The sequence below is a fragment of the Oncorhynchus nerka genome, linkage group LG16 (genome assembly GCF_034236695.1).
Source record: "Oncorhynchus nerka isolate Pitt River linkage group LG16, Oner_Uvic_2.0, whole genome shotgun sequence".
In the NCBI taxonomy this organism is placed as follows: Eukaryota; Metazoa; Chordata; class Actinopteri; order Salmoniformes; family Salmonidae; genus Oncorhynchus; species Oncorhynchus nerka.
Window position 1 is genome coordinate 32,779,649 of NC_088411.1, and position 15,000 is coordinate 32,794,648.

Below are 15,000 nucleotides of genomic sequence, written 5' to 3' on the forward strand. Positions count from 1 at the left end.
TGTGTGTGTGTTTGAATTTCCTGAGTGTGTGTAATTGTCACGATGATGGATTTACATCTTTCCATTCCTGTGTTATTACGGAGTAAACAGCTGTTTGGCTCATGTTTTATGGTGACAGAGAAGAATGTGTGTGTGTGTGTGTGTGTGTGTGTGTGTGTGTGTGTGTGTGTGTGTGTGTGTGTGTGTGTGTGTGTGTGTGTGTGTGTGTGTGTGCGCGTGCGTGCGTGTGTGTGTGTGCGTGTGTGTGTCCACATTCGTGCATGCATGATTATGATTGTGTGCGCGTGTGTGTGTGTGCAAGCTCCCCTGTGTGTGTGTGTATGTGTGTGTGTGTGTGTGTGTGTGTGTGTGTGTGTGTGTGTGTGTGTGTGTGTGTGTGTGTGTGTGTGTGTGTGTGTGTAACCTACAGCGTCTGTATAGCTCTGAGAGAAGCGAAGGTGCCCTTGGCCACAGTCTGTATCTTGTTGTCGTACAGAGACAGAAGAGAGAGGTTCTGCAGGTCTGTGAAGGCATTGGCCCGAACACAGTGGATCTTATTGGCATTCAACAACCTGGGACAGGAAGGTAGAGAGAGAGAGAGACAGAGAGAGAGAAGGGGGTGGGGGGAGAGAGCAAGAGAGAGAGAGAGGGGGGGGAGAGAGAAAGATAGAAAGAGACAGAGAGAGAGGGGTTGGGGGAGAGAGAGCGAGAGAGAGATCAAGAGAGAGAGAGGGGGGAGAGCGAGAGAGAGAGAGAGGGGGGAGAGGGGGTGGGGGAGAAAGAGAGAGAGAAAGATAGAAAGAGACAGAGAGAGAGGGTGGGGGGGAGAGAGAAAGATAGAGAGAAAGGGGGTGGGGAGAGAGAGAGAGACAAAGAGAGAGGGGGGTGAGGGGAGAAAGAGAGAGAGAGAGAAAGTTAGAAAGAGACATAGAGATAGAGGGGTAGGAGGGAGAGAGAGTGAGAGAGAGAGAGAGAGGGGGGGGAGGGGGTGGGGGGAGAAAGAGAGAGAGAACGATAGAAAGAGACAGAGAGAGAGGGGTGGGGGGAGAGAGAGCGAGATAGAGAGAGAGAGAGAGGGGGAGGGGGTGGGGGAGAAAGAGAGAGAGAAAGATAGAAAGAGACAGAGAGAGAGGGGTGGGGGAGAGAGAGCGAGATAGAGAGAGAGGGGGTGGGGGGTAGAAAGAGAGAGAGAAAGAGAAAGAGACAGAGAGAGAGGCGTGGGGGGAGAGAGAGCGAGATAGAGCGAGAGAGAGAGAGAGAGAGAGGGGGAGAAAGAGAGTTAAAAAAAATAAAAGGGAAATATGTTACCTACAATCATCAATGTAAACTGAATATTATCAAGGAGTAGCCACTGTGTACTTACAGTAGTTGCAGGGCATATAGTCCATCAAACACTCCTTTGGGAAGCTCCGTAATCTTATTCCCATACAGGACTCTGGAAAAGATCAATTGATAAATTAATTAATTAAATCAGTGACTCAATCAATCAACAATAAATCAGAAATGCACTTATGGTTATAGTGACTCACAGTGAGTTGAGAGATCTCAGGCCTTGGAAGGCATCAGGAGCTATTTCAGATATCTGGTTATTACTCAGGTCTCTGAAGGGGGGGGGGGTTGAAAAGGGGGCGGGGGTTAAAGAGGCATTCAATGTGGGAGGCCTTGTCTTCACCCAGGCCCAACTTTCATACTGTAACTCTAACCCTTAACCCCTAGGACTCAACTAAGTCCTTACAGTACCTGTTACGGATACAGTTATCCTGTGTGTGTGTGTATCCTGTGTGTGTGTGTTTCTTTTCTCTCCTTCTCCCCTCACAGGTGAAAACCATCACTCCCCAATCAGTCAACAATCAATCATCAATCAGAAGACACACCTCCTCCTATTTCCTACCTTATCACAGTTCCTTCCCCCTGGTTTAAAAACCCCATCATTTGTTTGTTCTAGCTCAATCTCTAGCGCAATCTCTCTGTAAATGCCATGTCTGTAGGTCTCTGTGTTTCACTCTCGCTTTGTGTCGTAACCTCTCTTTTGTTTAAGCACCTCATAGCACTTTGTCATCACCTGTGAGTATTGTTTTTGGTTATGGTGTTTGTTTGTTGCTGGTGGGAAAAGGGGGGAAACCAAGACAAGTCGCCCATGGGCATACATTACCCGTAGGTGAACTTTGTTAAATACACTAGTTAGAACTGGGCGGACCACCCACTGTATTTTTGGTTAGTTAGTTAGCTGTTGTTAAAGTAGGCTAGTCTAGCTTAGGGGTGTTTTGGATGCTTATTGTTTCTTTCCTTGGGTCCAGCTCAGCCCATTTTCCTGCTCCCCCCATTACCGTGTGTTTATAAATAAACCTAGAGTTTGACGGTAGATTTCTGTTGTCGTGGTTATTTCGTGCACACTTTTACTTTGTCACAATAATAATTTGCATGAGTTATGTTACGGGTCTCATTAACATCCCCCCTAGACTATCGGGCCAAAAGGGATTCGTAACATAAGTGGGGGCTCATCCGGGATCTGTCATAACTGACACCCATGCCGCTCATGTAGATTGTTGTAGTGGTATAGTTCAGTGTTGAGCGTCATAGCTGAAGTAGCATTAGTGTTTGCTATTTTCTTTGGCACTTGTGAAGTAGTGTAAAATGAATACTTTTGATTTGAGATCCTTTTTGGATAACCCTTCGTGGGAGGTTTTTGACAAATGTCGTAGAGTTGATTTAATGACCTTGGCTGACCATTAGTCAGTATCGATTCCGCAGAGTTTAGTTAAGGCGGAGGTTAAACAGCTAGTGTTAAATGTTTTGTTGGAAGAGCAGGTGCTTGTGTTACCGCTGCCTGAGCCTACTACCCCTGTAGCGGATGTTGTTGCTCCTGTAAGCCCATTGGTGTCTGATAATGAGGGCGAGGCTAAAACACCAGCCACATTGTCCCGTTTTGATCCACTCTCCCCACTGTCAAATGGTGATGCCAGGAGGGATGTCCGTTTAGCACAGTTCCAACTGGAGGTGGAAGAGAGAGCCCAAATTAGGCGAGAGACTCTCCAGTTGTAGATGTGCAAAATAGAGGCAGAAAAAGAACGAGAACAACGGCATTTGGAGATGTGTAAAATTGAGGCAGACAGAGAACAAAGGCAGTTGGAGTTCAAAATGCGCCAGATGGAACTGGAGGCAGAGACAGCGAGGCTAGCCTCCGGTCCTACTGTGCCTGTTTGTGAGCCGTCCTCACCTACTGTGTCCTCAAACACGTTTGACATTAGTAGGCAGGTTGCCTTAGTACCTTTGTTCAGAGAGTCAGAGGTTGACTCCTATTTTTGTGTATTTGAGCGTGAAGAGGTATGGTGCCTATTACTTCAGTGTAAATTAACTGGTAAAGCCCAAGAGGTTTTGTCAGCGCTACCTCTGGAGGACAGTTTGAATTATGAAGTGGTCAAAGCTACTGTTCTTCGTGCCTATGAGCTTGTGCCTGAGGCATACCGACAGAGATTTAGGTCTCATAGAAAGTCTTCTAGTAAGACTTATGTGGAATTTGCTAGAGACAAGGGAAATCTGTTTGATAAATGGCATGCTGCTAGTAAGGTAACTGATTTCAACTCTCTCCGGGAGTTAATCTTGTTGGAAGAGTTTAAAAATTGCTTACCCGAACGCATTGTAGTTTACCTAAACGAACAGAAAGTATCCTCCCTGGCAGAAGCGTCTGTGTTGGCAGACGAGTGTGTGTTGACGCACAAGAGTGTGTTTTCGGCTCAAACTGAGAGTAGAGCCACTGAGTTTCCTATCTTTAGCCCTAGTCGGCCAGCAGTAGTATATCAAGCACGCCAGAAGAATGAGCGTCCCTGTTTCTATTGTCATAAAGTAGGACATATGATTAATGATTGCTTCCTGCTTAAACGCAAACAAGGGATGCCTCTTCGTGCCATGCCACCAACAGGTGTTGCTCTAATTCGTACAGTTGTGAGGTCTGCAACAAAACAGGTGCCTCAGGGTAACTGTAGTTTGAAAGTCTCAATCCCCGACCGCAGTTATGAACCATTAATTTTCGAGGGGTTTGTGTCCCTAACGAATGACGAAGCGTCTCAGCGACCGGTTAAAATCCTTAGAGATACTGGTGCGGCGCAGTCGTTTATATTGTCTGATGTGTTGCCCTTATCTGACGATACATACTGTGGTTCCAGTGTGTTAGTGCAGGGTATTGAAATGGGTTTTGTCCCAGTGCCATTGCACTTTGTGAAAGTACACTCTGAGTTAATCAGTGGAATATTCAGAGTGGGGGTACGTCCTATGTTGGCAGTGAAAGGTGTGACCTTTATAATGGGTAACGATATTGCCGGAGGAAAGGTAGTACCCGTATTGGAAGTATTGGATAAAAGTGACCACTCTCTCTCGAATGAGCTGGCACAGAGTTATCCACATGTGTTCCCCGCTTGTGCTGTCACTCGTGCTCAGGCACTACAAGAGGGTGACGTGATAGATTTGTCGAACACTGTTCTGTTCAAAGAGGTTGATCAAGAAGATGGATTGTGTGATACCTCTGAGAAGCTGATCACCTCTGACAAACAGCCCAGGAAAGAATCAAAGAACGTTGAACTTATTGCTGATGCAATACAGTTACCAGTCACTCGTGAGCAGCTGATTGCTAACCAAAAGGTTGACAACAAGCTTGCTAAATGTTTTTCTAGTGTTGTCTCATTGGAAGATGTGAAGAAGAAGAACGTGGCTTACTTCATTGATGGTAATCTCCTCATGCGTAAATGGAAATCCCATGTTGACGCGGATGGAGATTGGAATGCTATTTACCAAATAGTGATTCCTACAGCCTTTCGACAAAATGTGTTATCCCTTGCTCATGATCACCAGTGGTCTGGTCATTTAGGAATCACAAAAACGTATGATCGGATCCTTCGACATTTCTTTTGGCCGGGTTTAAAACAAGATGTGGCTCAGTTCTGTCGGACATGCCACACCTGTCAGATAACAGGAAAACCAAATCAGGTTATTCCTCCCGCTCCTCTTTGTCCCATACCTGTCATAGGTGAACCATTCGAGCATGTGGTGGTTGATTGTGTCGGACCGTTACCGAAGACAAAATCGGGTAACCAGTTTTTGTTAACGATAATGTGTATGGCTACAAGATACCCCGAGGCCATTCCTCTAAGAAGGATTACAGCCCCGGTAGTGAGTAAAGCCTTAATAAAATTCTTCACGACATTCGGGTTACCTAGGGTGGTACAAAGCGATCAAGGAACCAATTTCCTATCCAAGCTCTTCAGGCAGGTGTTAAAATCCTTGTCAATTACGCACCGTGTGTCAAGCGCCTATCACCCAAAGTCTCAGGGTGCACTTGAAAGATGGCATCAGACACTGAAGTCTATGCTACGTAAATATTGTTTGGAATCTGAGAAAGATTGGGATGAGGGAGTTCCTCTAGTTTTGTTTGCTGCTCGTGAAACTGTGCAGGAGTCCCTAGGTTTCAGCCCGGCTGAACTGGTGTTTGGTCACACAGTGAGAGGACCAATGAAAGTCCTTAAAGAACAGTTCTTGTCCCAAGAGTTGTGTACCAGAGATGAGAATGTGTTGGACTACGTTAGTCGCTTTCGTGAGCGCCTACACCAAGCTTGTGCTCTCGCAAAGGAAGCTCTGTCTTCCTCACAGAGGAGCATGAAAAGACACTATGATAAAGAGGCTGTTTCTCGTCCACTACAGCCAGGTGACCAAGTACTGGTGTTATTACCTGTTCCAGGATCTTCACTGTCAGCTCGTTTCTCGGGTCCTTATTTAATTGAAAAGAAAATAAGTGAAACTGACTATGTGCTTCAAACTCCTGATAGACAACGCCAATCTCGTGTGTGTCACATTAACATGTTGAAAGCTTACCACACCCGACCCATCACACAGTAAGAGAGTTCAAAAACAGAGGAAGGTACTGCTGTCTCCTCTGCTACTACTGCTATGATAGTGGACTGTCATATTGATGATGTTGATGGCTTGGAGTTGCGCAATACTCAGCAGCAGTGTGTTAGATTGCCCAACTCAGAAATGCTGCTGTCTATCCAATCCGGTCTGGTTCATTTAACGGATGGACAGGCCAATGATATTGTGAGGCTACTACACAGTTTTCCATGTCTCTTTAATGACGTTCCTACTCGCACAAATGTGTTGGAACATGACATTAATGTTGGAAATGCTACACCTATCAAGCAACACCCATATCGTATCAACGCTTCCAAGAGGAAGATAATGAGGGATGAGGTGAAATATTTGTTGGAGAATGACCTGGCTAAGCCAAGTTCAAGCCCTTGGAGTTCTCCTTGCATTTTGGTTCCTAAACCTGATGGTACGTCCAGGTTATGTACGGATTATCGAAAGGTAAATTCTGTCACAATGCCAGATTCGTTCCCGTTACCCCGACTGGACGACTGTATCGACACTATTGGTGCTGCTAAGTATGTAACTAAGTTAGACCTCTTAAAAGGTTACTGGCAGGTTCCGTTAACTTCACGTGCTTCTGAGATTTCTGCCTTTGTGACCCCAGACAACTTCCTACAGTACTCAGTCATGGCTTTTGGGATGCGAAATGCACCAGCCACTTTCCAACGACTGGTTAACTCTGTGTTAGCTGGCGTTCCTAATTGTAGTGCATACCTTGATGACCTAGTGATTTATTCGTCTGAGTGGTCAGATCATGTTGACTCTCTAAGGGTAGTATGTGAACGGTTGGCAGCTGCTTCTCTAACCCTGAACTTGGCAAAGTGCGAGTTTGGGAAGGCTACTGTTACCTATCTCGGTAAAGAGGTTGGCCATGGACAGGTGCGCCCTGTTGATGCCAAGGTCTTGGCTATAACTGCATTCCCTGCACCTACCACCCGACGAGAGCTACGCCGCTTTTTAGGGATGGTTGGCTACTACCGTAGCTTCTGTAAAAATTTCTCTGCGGTAGTTGCTCCATTGACCGATTTGCTTAGTCCGGCTAGATCATTTGTGTGGTCCCCTGATTGTAAGAGAGCTTTTGAATCAGCGAATGCACTCTTATGTAGTACACCTGTACTTGCTGCTCCAGATTTTGAACAACCGTTCAAACTTGAGGTAGATGCTAGTGCCAGAGGTGCTGGTGCTGTTCTACTGCAGCAGGACAAGAGTGGAGTGGATCATCCCGTTTGTTATTTTTCACGTAAATTTTATAAATGTCAAACAAACTATGCGACAATAGAACAAGAAGCTCTTGCTTTGTTGTTGGCTCTGCAATACTTTGAAGTATATATTGGTTCCAGTGCCCTACCCGTGATTGTATATACTGACCATAACCCCTTAGTTTTTCTCCACCGAATGTACAACCAGAACCAGCGCCTTATGCGTTGGGCGCTGATTGTACAAAATTATAATTTGGAGATCCGCCACAAAAAGGGTTCTGATAATGTGTTGGCAGATGCTTTGTCTCGTGTGTGAAAATGATTTCTGTATGTTTTGCAAGGTTGTTGCTTTGTTGTGAGTATTCATTGAAATACTGTAGTCGCAACCCCTAGGGTTGCTCTTTTAAGGGTGGGAGTGTTATGGATACAGTTATCCTGTGTGTGTGTGTATCCTGTGTGTGTGTGTTTCTTTTCTCTCCTTCTCCCCTCACAGGTGAAAACCATCACTCCCCAATCAGTCAACAATCAATCATCAATCAGAAGACACACCTCCTCCTATTTCCTACCCTATCACAGTTCCTTCCCCATGGTTTAAAAACCCCATCATTTGTTTGTTCTAGCTCAATCTCGAGCTCAATCTCTAGCTCAATCTCTAGCTCTCTAGCGCAATCTCTCTGTAAATGCCATGTCTGTAGGTCTCTGTGTTTCACTCTCGCTTTGTGTCGTAACCTTTTGTTTAAGCACCTCATAGCACTTTGTCATCACCTGTGAGTATTGTTTTTGGTTATGGTGTTTGTTTGTTGCTGGTGGGAAAAGGGGGAAACCAAGACAAGTCGCCCATGGGCATACACTACCCGTAGGTGAACTTTGTTAAATACACTAGTTAGAACTGGGCGGACCACCCACTGTATTTTTGGTTAGTTAGTTAGCTGTTGTTAAAGTAGGCTAGTCTAGCTTAGGGGTGTTTTGGATGCTTATTGTTTCTTTCCTTGGGTCCAGCTCAGCCCCTTTTCCTGCTCCCCCCATTACCGTGTGTTTATAAATAAACCTAGAGTTTGACGGTAGATTTCTGTTGTCGTGGTTATTTCGTGCACACTTTTACTTTGTCACAATAATAATTTGCATGAGTTATGTTACGGGTCTCATTAACATCCCCCCTAGACTGTCGGGCCAAAAGGGATTCGTAACAGTACCATAACTTATTATTCAAGTTTCCATTCTAGAACTTCCTGACGCAGCCATTGATATTCGGACAGAAGTGAGTTGACGATACTGCTAGCCAATCAAAACCCAGAATAGTGTGGTGTGTGTGTGTGGTGTATTAATGGAATCCAGGGCTATGGTCCATATGGAACAGGCTGTTTCTGTAAATGCCTGTCGTTAATAGGATCCACAGATCTCTGGCCACAAGCTAACCACAAAGTGTGTGTGTGTGTGTGTGTGTGTGTGTGTGTGTGTGTGTGTGTGTGTGTGTGTGTGCAGTGAACTCCAGTCAACTGCATGTCTTTAAAGGGAAATCATCATGTGGTCTTTAAAATGTGAAATGATCCCATTTGAGGCTAATGTTAAACTAAGTGCTAAATAAGTGTCTAGTGCAAAAGCCTGACGTTTCCTGGAAAATAGAGCTCTGGATTAGGAGGAGGTCACAGCATCTGATCTCAGACACACTCCTGTCATGTGAAAATAGAGCGCCAGACTAGTAGGAGGTTACATCATCTGATCTCAGACACACTTCTGTCATGTGAAAATAGAGCGCCAGACTAGTAGGAGGTTACAGCATCTGATCTCAGACACACTCCTGTCATGTGAAAATAGAGTCGTGGATAAGCATCTGATCTTAGACACACTCATGTCATGTGAAAATAGAGCGTCAGACTAGTAGGAGGTTACAGCATCTGATCTCAGACATACTCCTGTCATGTGAAAATAGAGTCGTGGATAAGCATCTGATCTCAGACACACTCCTGTCATGTGAAAATAGAGTCGTGGATAAGCATCTGATCTCAGACACACTCCTGTCATGTGAAAATAGAGTCCTGGATAAGCATCTGATCTCAGACACACTCCTGTCATGTGAAAATAGAGTCGTGGATAAGCATCTGATCTCAGACACACTTTAATCAATTAAAACAGACAGTTTTGCAATGAAGGTCTACAGTAGCCTCAACAGCACCCTGTAGGGTAGCACCACGGTGTAACCGGAGGACAGCGGAAGGGGGCTCATGCTTCTCACCCCCTTCCGTAGACATACACAGTAATTATGACATCTTCTGGAGGACGTCCTCCAACCTATCAGGGCTCTTGCAGCATGCACTGACATGTTGTCCACCCAATCAAAGGATCAGAGAATATGGTACTGAAAGCATAAGGTACAGCTAGCTAGAACTGCAGTGCATAACATGTGGTGAGTAGTTGCCTCAAAGAGAGAGCTAGCTATATTTCAAATTCAATGTTCACTTCAATTTACTTAGCTAGCCAATGCAGCTAGCTAGTTTAGCCTACTCAAAAACCTGGCTCAAACAGAGGGATGCTATGTTAGCTATCTGGCTATGGCTATCCAACACTGGAACCCTTCCAAGTCAAGGTAAGCTTTTGGTTTTATAAATGTATTGCCACCAGGGCCTACGGGTGTAACTGCTAAACTACTAGTTGTACACTGTACTGCATGATTGTAGCGGGTTTACTAATGCGTTAGTTCTAGTAGCTATGTTGACTTGACGTTAGCTCATATGGTGACACTGATGTAGGCTTGGAATGGTTTGGGTTGTGACATGAAAATAAGAAGGTAAGATTGACTAATTCTGTTTTGATTGGACCCCTGTGCCCTCTGGCCCGACAACAAAGTACATTGTCAACATTTCACCAGTTATTTTTTCATATAGGTGCAGTAGGCTGGGTTGTGAAATGAGTCTAAGTGGATTGCACTCAGTTATGTTATTTTAGTCCTAAACCTGGTGTATTTACAGTACATCTGTTCTTCAGCAACAAAGGAAGTGTGTGTACTTCAGCCCTCGAGAGTATATACTTGCATTAATACTTCAGCCCTACAGCTAGTGTACTTACATGTTTTCTTCTGCCCTAGAAGAAGTGTAGTTAGTGTACTTCAGCCCTAGAGGAAGTGTACGTAGTGTATGTCAGCCCTAGAGGAAGTGTACGTAGTGTATGTCAGCCCTAGAGGAAGTGTACGTAGTGTATGTCAGCCCTAGAGGAAGTGTACGTGAGGAAGTGTATGTCAGCCCTAGAGGAAGTGTACGTAGTGTATGTCAGTCAGCCCTAGAGGAAGTGTACGTAGTGTATTTCAGCCCTAGAGGAAGTGTGTATGTCAGCCCTAGAGGAAGTGTACGTAGTGTATGTCAGCCCTAGAGGAAGTGTACGTAGTGTATGTCAGCCCTAGAGGAAAGTGTATGTCAGCCCTAGAGGAAGTGTACGTAGTGTATGTCAGTCCTTGAGGAAGTGTGTAGTGTATGTCAGCCCTAGAGGAAGTGTAGTGTGTCAGCCCTAGAGGAAGTGTACGTAGTGTATGTCAGCCCTAGAGGAAGTGTACGTAGTGTATGTCAGCCCTAGAGGAAGTGTGTATGTCAGCCCTAGAGGAAGTGTACGTAGTGTATGTCAGCCCTAGAGGAAGTGTACGTAGTGTATGTCAGCCCTAGAGGAAGTGTACGTAGTGTATGTCAGCCCTAGAGGAAGTGTACGTAGTGTATGTCAGCCCTAGAGGAAGTGTACGTAGTGTATGTCAGCCCTAGAGGAAGTGTACGTAGTGTATGTCAGCCCTAGAGGAAGTGTACGTAGTGTATGTCAGCCCTAGAGGAAGTGTACGTAGTGTGTCAGCCCTAGAGAGTACATACTTACATCCTGCGCAGCTTCTTGTAGGGAAAGAAGGCACCGGGAGGGACTGACTTGATCCCATTCTGCTCCAGGCGACTAGAGAGAGACAGAGATGGGGAGGAAAGAGAGGGATGGAGAGAAGGAGAGGACGAGACAGACAGACGGAGAGATTGAGACAGAGAGAGGGAGGGATGGAGACAGAGAGACGAAGAGATGGAGACAGACAGAAGGAGAGAAAAACAGAGAGAGAGAGAGAGAGAGAAGGAGAAAATCAAGAGGAAGAGAAGGAGACAGAGATATGGAGACAGGGATACAGAGCGATGGAGACAGGGAGAGATGGAGAAAAGAGAGTGAGAGAGAAGGAGACAGAGATATGGAGACAGGGATACAGAGCGATGGAGACAGGGAGAGATGGAGAAAAGAGAGTGAGAGAGAAGGAGACATGGAGAAAAGAGAGATGTAGATACTAGGTAGTAAACCAAAAGAGATCACTATAGAAAGAAAGCAGAGTAGTCATACATTATCACAGACCCATGGTAATTGATCAGGTGCTGCCAACTTCCTTTAGAAATGGAGGTACAAGGAGAGACATGGAGGAACACAGTGGAGGTACAGGGAGAGACATGGAGGAACACAGTGGAGGTACAGGGAGAGACATGGAGGAACACAGTGGAGGTACAGGGAGAGACATGGAGGAACACAGTGGAGGTACAGGGAGAGACATGCAGGAACACAATGGAGGTACAGGGAGAGACATGCAGGAACACAGTGGAGGTACAGGGAGAGACATGGAGGAACACAGTGGAGGTACAGGGAGAGACATGCAGGAACACAGTGGAGGTACAGGGAGAGACATGGAGGAACACAGTGGAGGTACAGGGAGAGACATGCAGGAACACAGTGGAGGTACAGGGAGAGACATGGAGGAACACAGTGGAGGTACAGGGAGAGACATGGAGGAACACAGTGGAGGTACAGGGAGAGACATGGAGGAACACAGTGGAGGTACAGGGAGAGACATGGAGGAACACAGTGGAGGTACAGGGAGAGACATGGAGGAACACAGTGGAGGTACAGGGAGAGACACGGAGGAACACAGTGGAGGTACAGGGAGAGACATGGAGGAACACAGTGGAGGTACAGGGAGAGACACGGAGGAACACAGTGGAGGAACAGGGAGAGACACGGAGGAACACAGTGGAGGTACAGGGAGAGACATGGAGGAACACAGTGGAGGTACAGGGAGAGACACGGAGGAACACAGTGGAGGAACAGGGAGAGACATGGAGGAACACAGTGGAGGTACAGGGAGAGACATGGAGGAACACAGTGGAGGTGCAGGGAGAGACATGGAGGAGCACAGTGGAGGTACAGGGAGAGACATGGAGGAACACAGTGGAGGTACAGGGAGAGACATGGAGGAGCACAGTGGAGGTACATGGAGAGACATGGAGGAACACAGTGGAGGTACACAGTGAAACATGAAGACTGGAGAGAGAACTGTCTGCCCTGTCTGGGTCATATAAGCACTCAGAGTCAGACACAACCACACGTCCGTCAATCTGTCAACCACACGTCCATCAATCTGTCAACCACACGTCCGTCAATCTGTCAACCACACGTCCATCAATCTGTCAACCACACGTCCATCAATCTGTCAACCACACGTCCATCAATCTGTCTGTACACAGGTGTGTGAGAGGAGGGACACGTGACAGCGATGCTGGAGACTTCAGACATCACAGAAGTGTCTTCAGACATCACAGAAGTGACTTCAGACATCACAGAAGACTTCAGACATCACAGAAGTGTTTTCAGACATCACAGAAGTGTCTTCAGACATCACAGAAGTGACTTCAGACATCACAGAAGTGCCTTCAGACATCACAGAAGTGCCTTCAGACATCACAGAAGTGCCTTCAGACATCACAGAAGTGCCTTCAGACATCACAGTCGTGTCTTCAGACATCACAGAAGTGCCTTCAGACATCACAGAAGTGCCTTCAGACATCACAGAAGTGTCTTCAGACATCACAGTAGTGTCTTCAGACATCACAGTAGTGTCTTCAGACATCACAGAAGTGACTTCAGACATCACAGAAGTGCCTTCAGACATCACAGAAGTGCCTTCAGACATAACAGAAGTGCCTTCAGACATCACAGAAGTGCCTTCAGACATAACAGAAGTGCCTTCAGACATCACAGTAGTGTCTTCAGACATCACAGTAGTGTCTTCAGACATCACAGTAGTGTGGCACTGCTTTCTCTCTCTCTCTGAAACACACACAGATATCCTGGTGGAGATTGAAAGTACCAGACGTACTGTACTCAGTCTCAGATGTTCAGGAGAAACAGGCCTCAAGAGGTAGTCAGTAAGGGGCTCTGAACCGTATTAGTAACTGCCAGTGTGTGCGTGTGTGTGTGTATGTATGTGTGCGTGTGTGTGTATGTATGTGTGCATGTGTGTGTGTATGTATGTGTGCGTGTGTGTGTGTGTATGTATGTGTGCGTGTGTGTGTGTATGTATGTGTGCGTGTGTGTGTGCGTGTGTGTGTATGTATGTGTGCGTGTGTGTGTGTGTGTATGTATGTGTGTGTGTGAACATGGCTGCCAGTGTGTGCGTGTGTGTGTATGTATGTGTGCGTGTGTGTGTGTGTCTGAGCATTTGCAGGTTTGCGTGTGGTTGAGTGGTTGTGTGGCAGAGCAAGAGACAGCTGTCTCTGTCCAGCCCTGATCCAGTCCTCTAACCCCTCTGAGCCTCATTAAGGACTGTTTTAAAAGCTGTGAACTGACCTATAGTTAACAGCCAAGACTGGAGCTGTGGCTGGAGCTGTGGCTTTTCCTGGTGTAGGGGGTTCTGGTTGTGGTTGTGGCCAGGGCAGGGGCTGTGGGATTGGCCTGGGATAGGGCTTGGGCTGGTAAATATGAATGGGCCTAGAGAGAGTGCTTGGGAAGAGGGAGTTGGGGAGTTTGGGTATTGGGACCAAACTGAGGTGGCCTGATGGGAATGAGGCACACCGGTACCACAGTATTTCAGCATTAATTCAGAACAGGAATATTATATTTTATTTAGCCTTAATTCAGAACACCTAAAGGGTATTTATTTGTTTTTCAGAGCCTTGTGTATTTTAAGAACAGGGTCAGAATAATAGACCACTCCTGTTAAAGACCATCCGATATACCTAGAATAACAGGCCATCCGATATACCTAGAATAACAGGCCACTCCTGTTAAAGACTCTCCAGGACACCTAGAATAACATGCCACTCCTGTTAAAGACTCTCCAAGACACCTAGAATAACAGGCCACTCCTGTTAAAGACTCTTCAGGACACCTAGAATAACAGGCTACTCCTGTTAAAGACTCTCCAAGACACCTAGAATAACAGGCCACTCCTGTTAAAGACTCTTCAGGACACCTAGAATAACAGGCCACACCTGTTAAAGACTCTCCAAGACACAGAGAATAACAGGCCACTCCTGTTAAAGACTCTCCAAGACACCTAGAATAACAGGCCACTCCTGTTAAAGACCATCCGATATACCTAGAATAACAGGCCACTCCTGTTAAAGACTCTTCAGGACACCTAGAATAACAGGCCACTCCTGTTAAAGACTCTTCAGGACACCTAGAATAACAGGCCACTCCTGTTAAAGACTCTCCAAGACACAGAGAATAACAGGCCACTCCTGTTAAAGACTCTCCAGGACACCTAGAATAACAGGCCACTCCTGTTAAAGACTCTTCAGGACACCTAGAATAACAGGCCACTCCTGTTAAAGACTCTCCAAGACACAGAGAATAACAGGCCACTCCTGTTAAAGACTCTCCAAGACACCGAGAATAACAGGCCACTCCTGTTAAAGACTCTCCAAGACACCGAGAATAACAGGCCACTCCTGTTAAAGACTCTTCAGGACACCTAGAATAACAGGCCACTCCTGTTAAAGACTCTCCAAGACACCGAGAATAACAGGCCACTCCTGTTAAAGACTCTCCAAGACACCGAGAATAACAGGCCACTCCTGTTAAAGACTATCCAAGACACCTAGAATAACAGGCCACTCCTGTTAAAGACTCT

The 15,000-nt window shown here is 46.1% G+C and overlaps 1 protein-coding gene across 1 annotated transcript in view; it reads right to left on the reverse strand.

The window, feature by feature from the left end:
- The window catches only part of LOC115118421 (slit homolog 1 protein-like), a 330,419-nt gene that overhangs the window by 71,991 nt on the left and 243,428 nt on the right, over nt 1–15,000 (reverse strand). Inside the window, exons 10-13 of the mRNA XM_065002621.1 lie at nt 10,944–11,015; nt 1,509–1,580; nt 1,343–1,414; nt 408–551 (exon numbers count right to left, since the gene is read on the reverse strand). Of these exons, the coding sequence (XP_064858693.1) occupies nt 408–551; nt 1,343–1,414; nt 1,509–1,580; nt 10,944–11,015 (360 nt within the window). The remainder of the gene's footprint in view (nt 1–407; nt 552–1,342; nt 1,415–1,508; nt 1,581–10,943; nt 11,016–15,000) is intronic.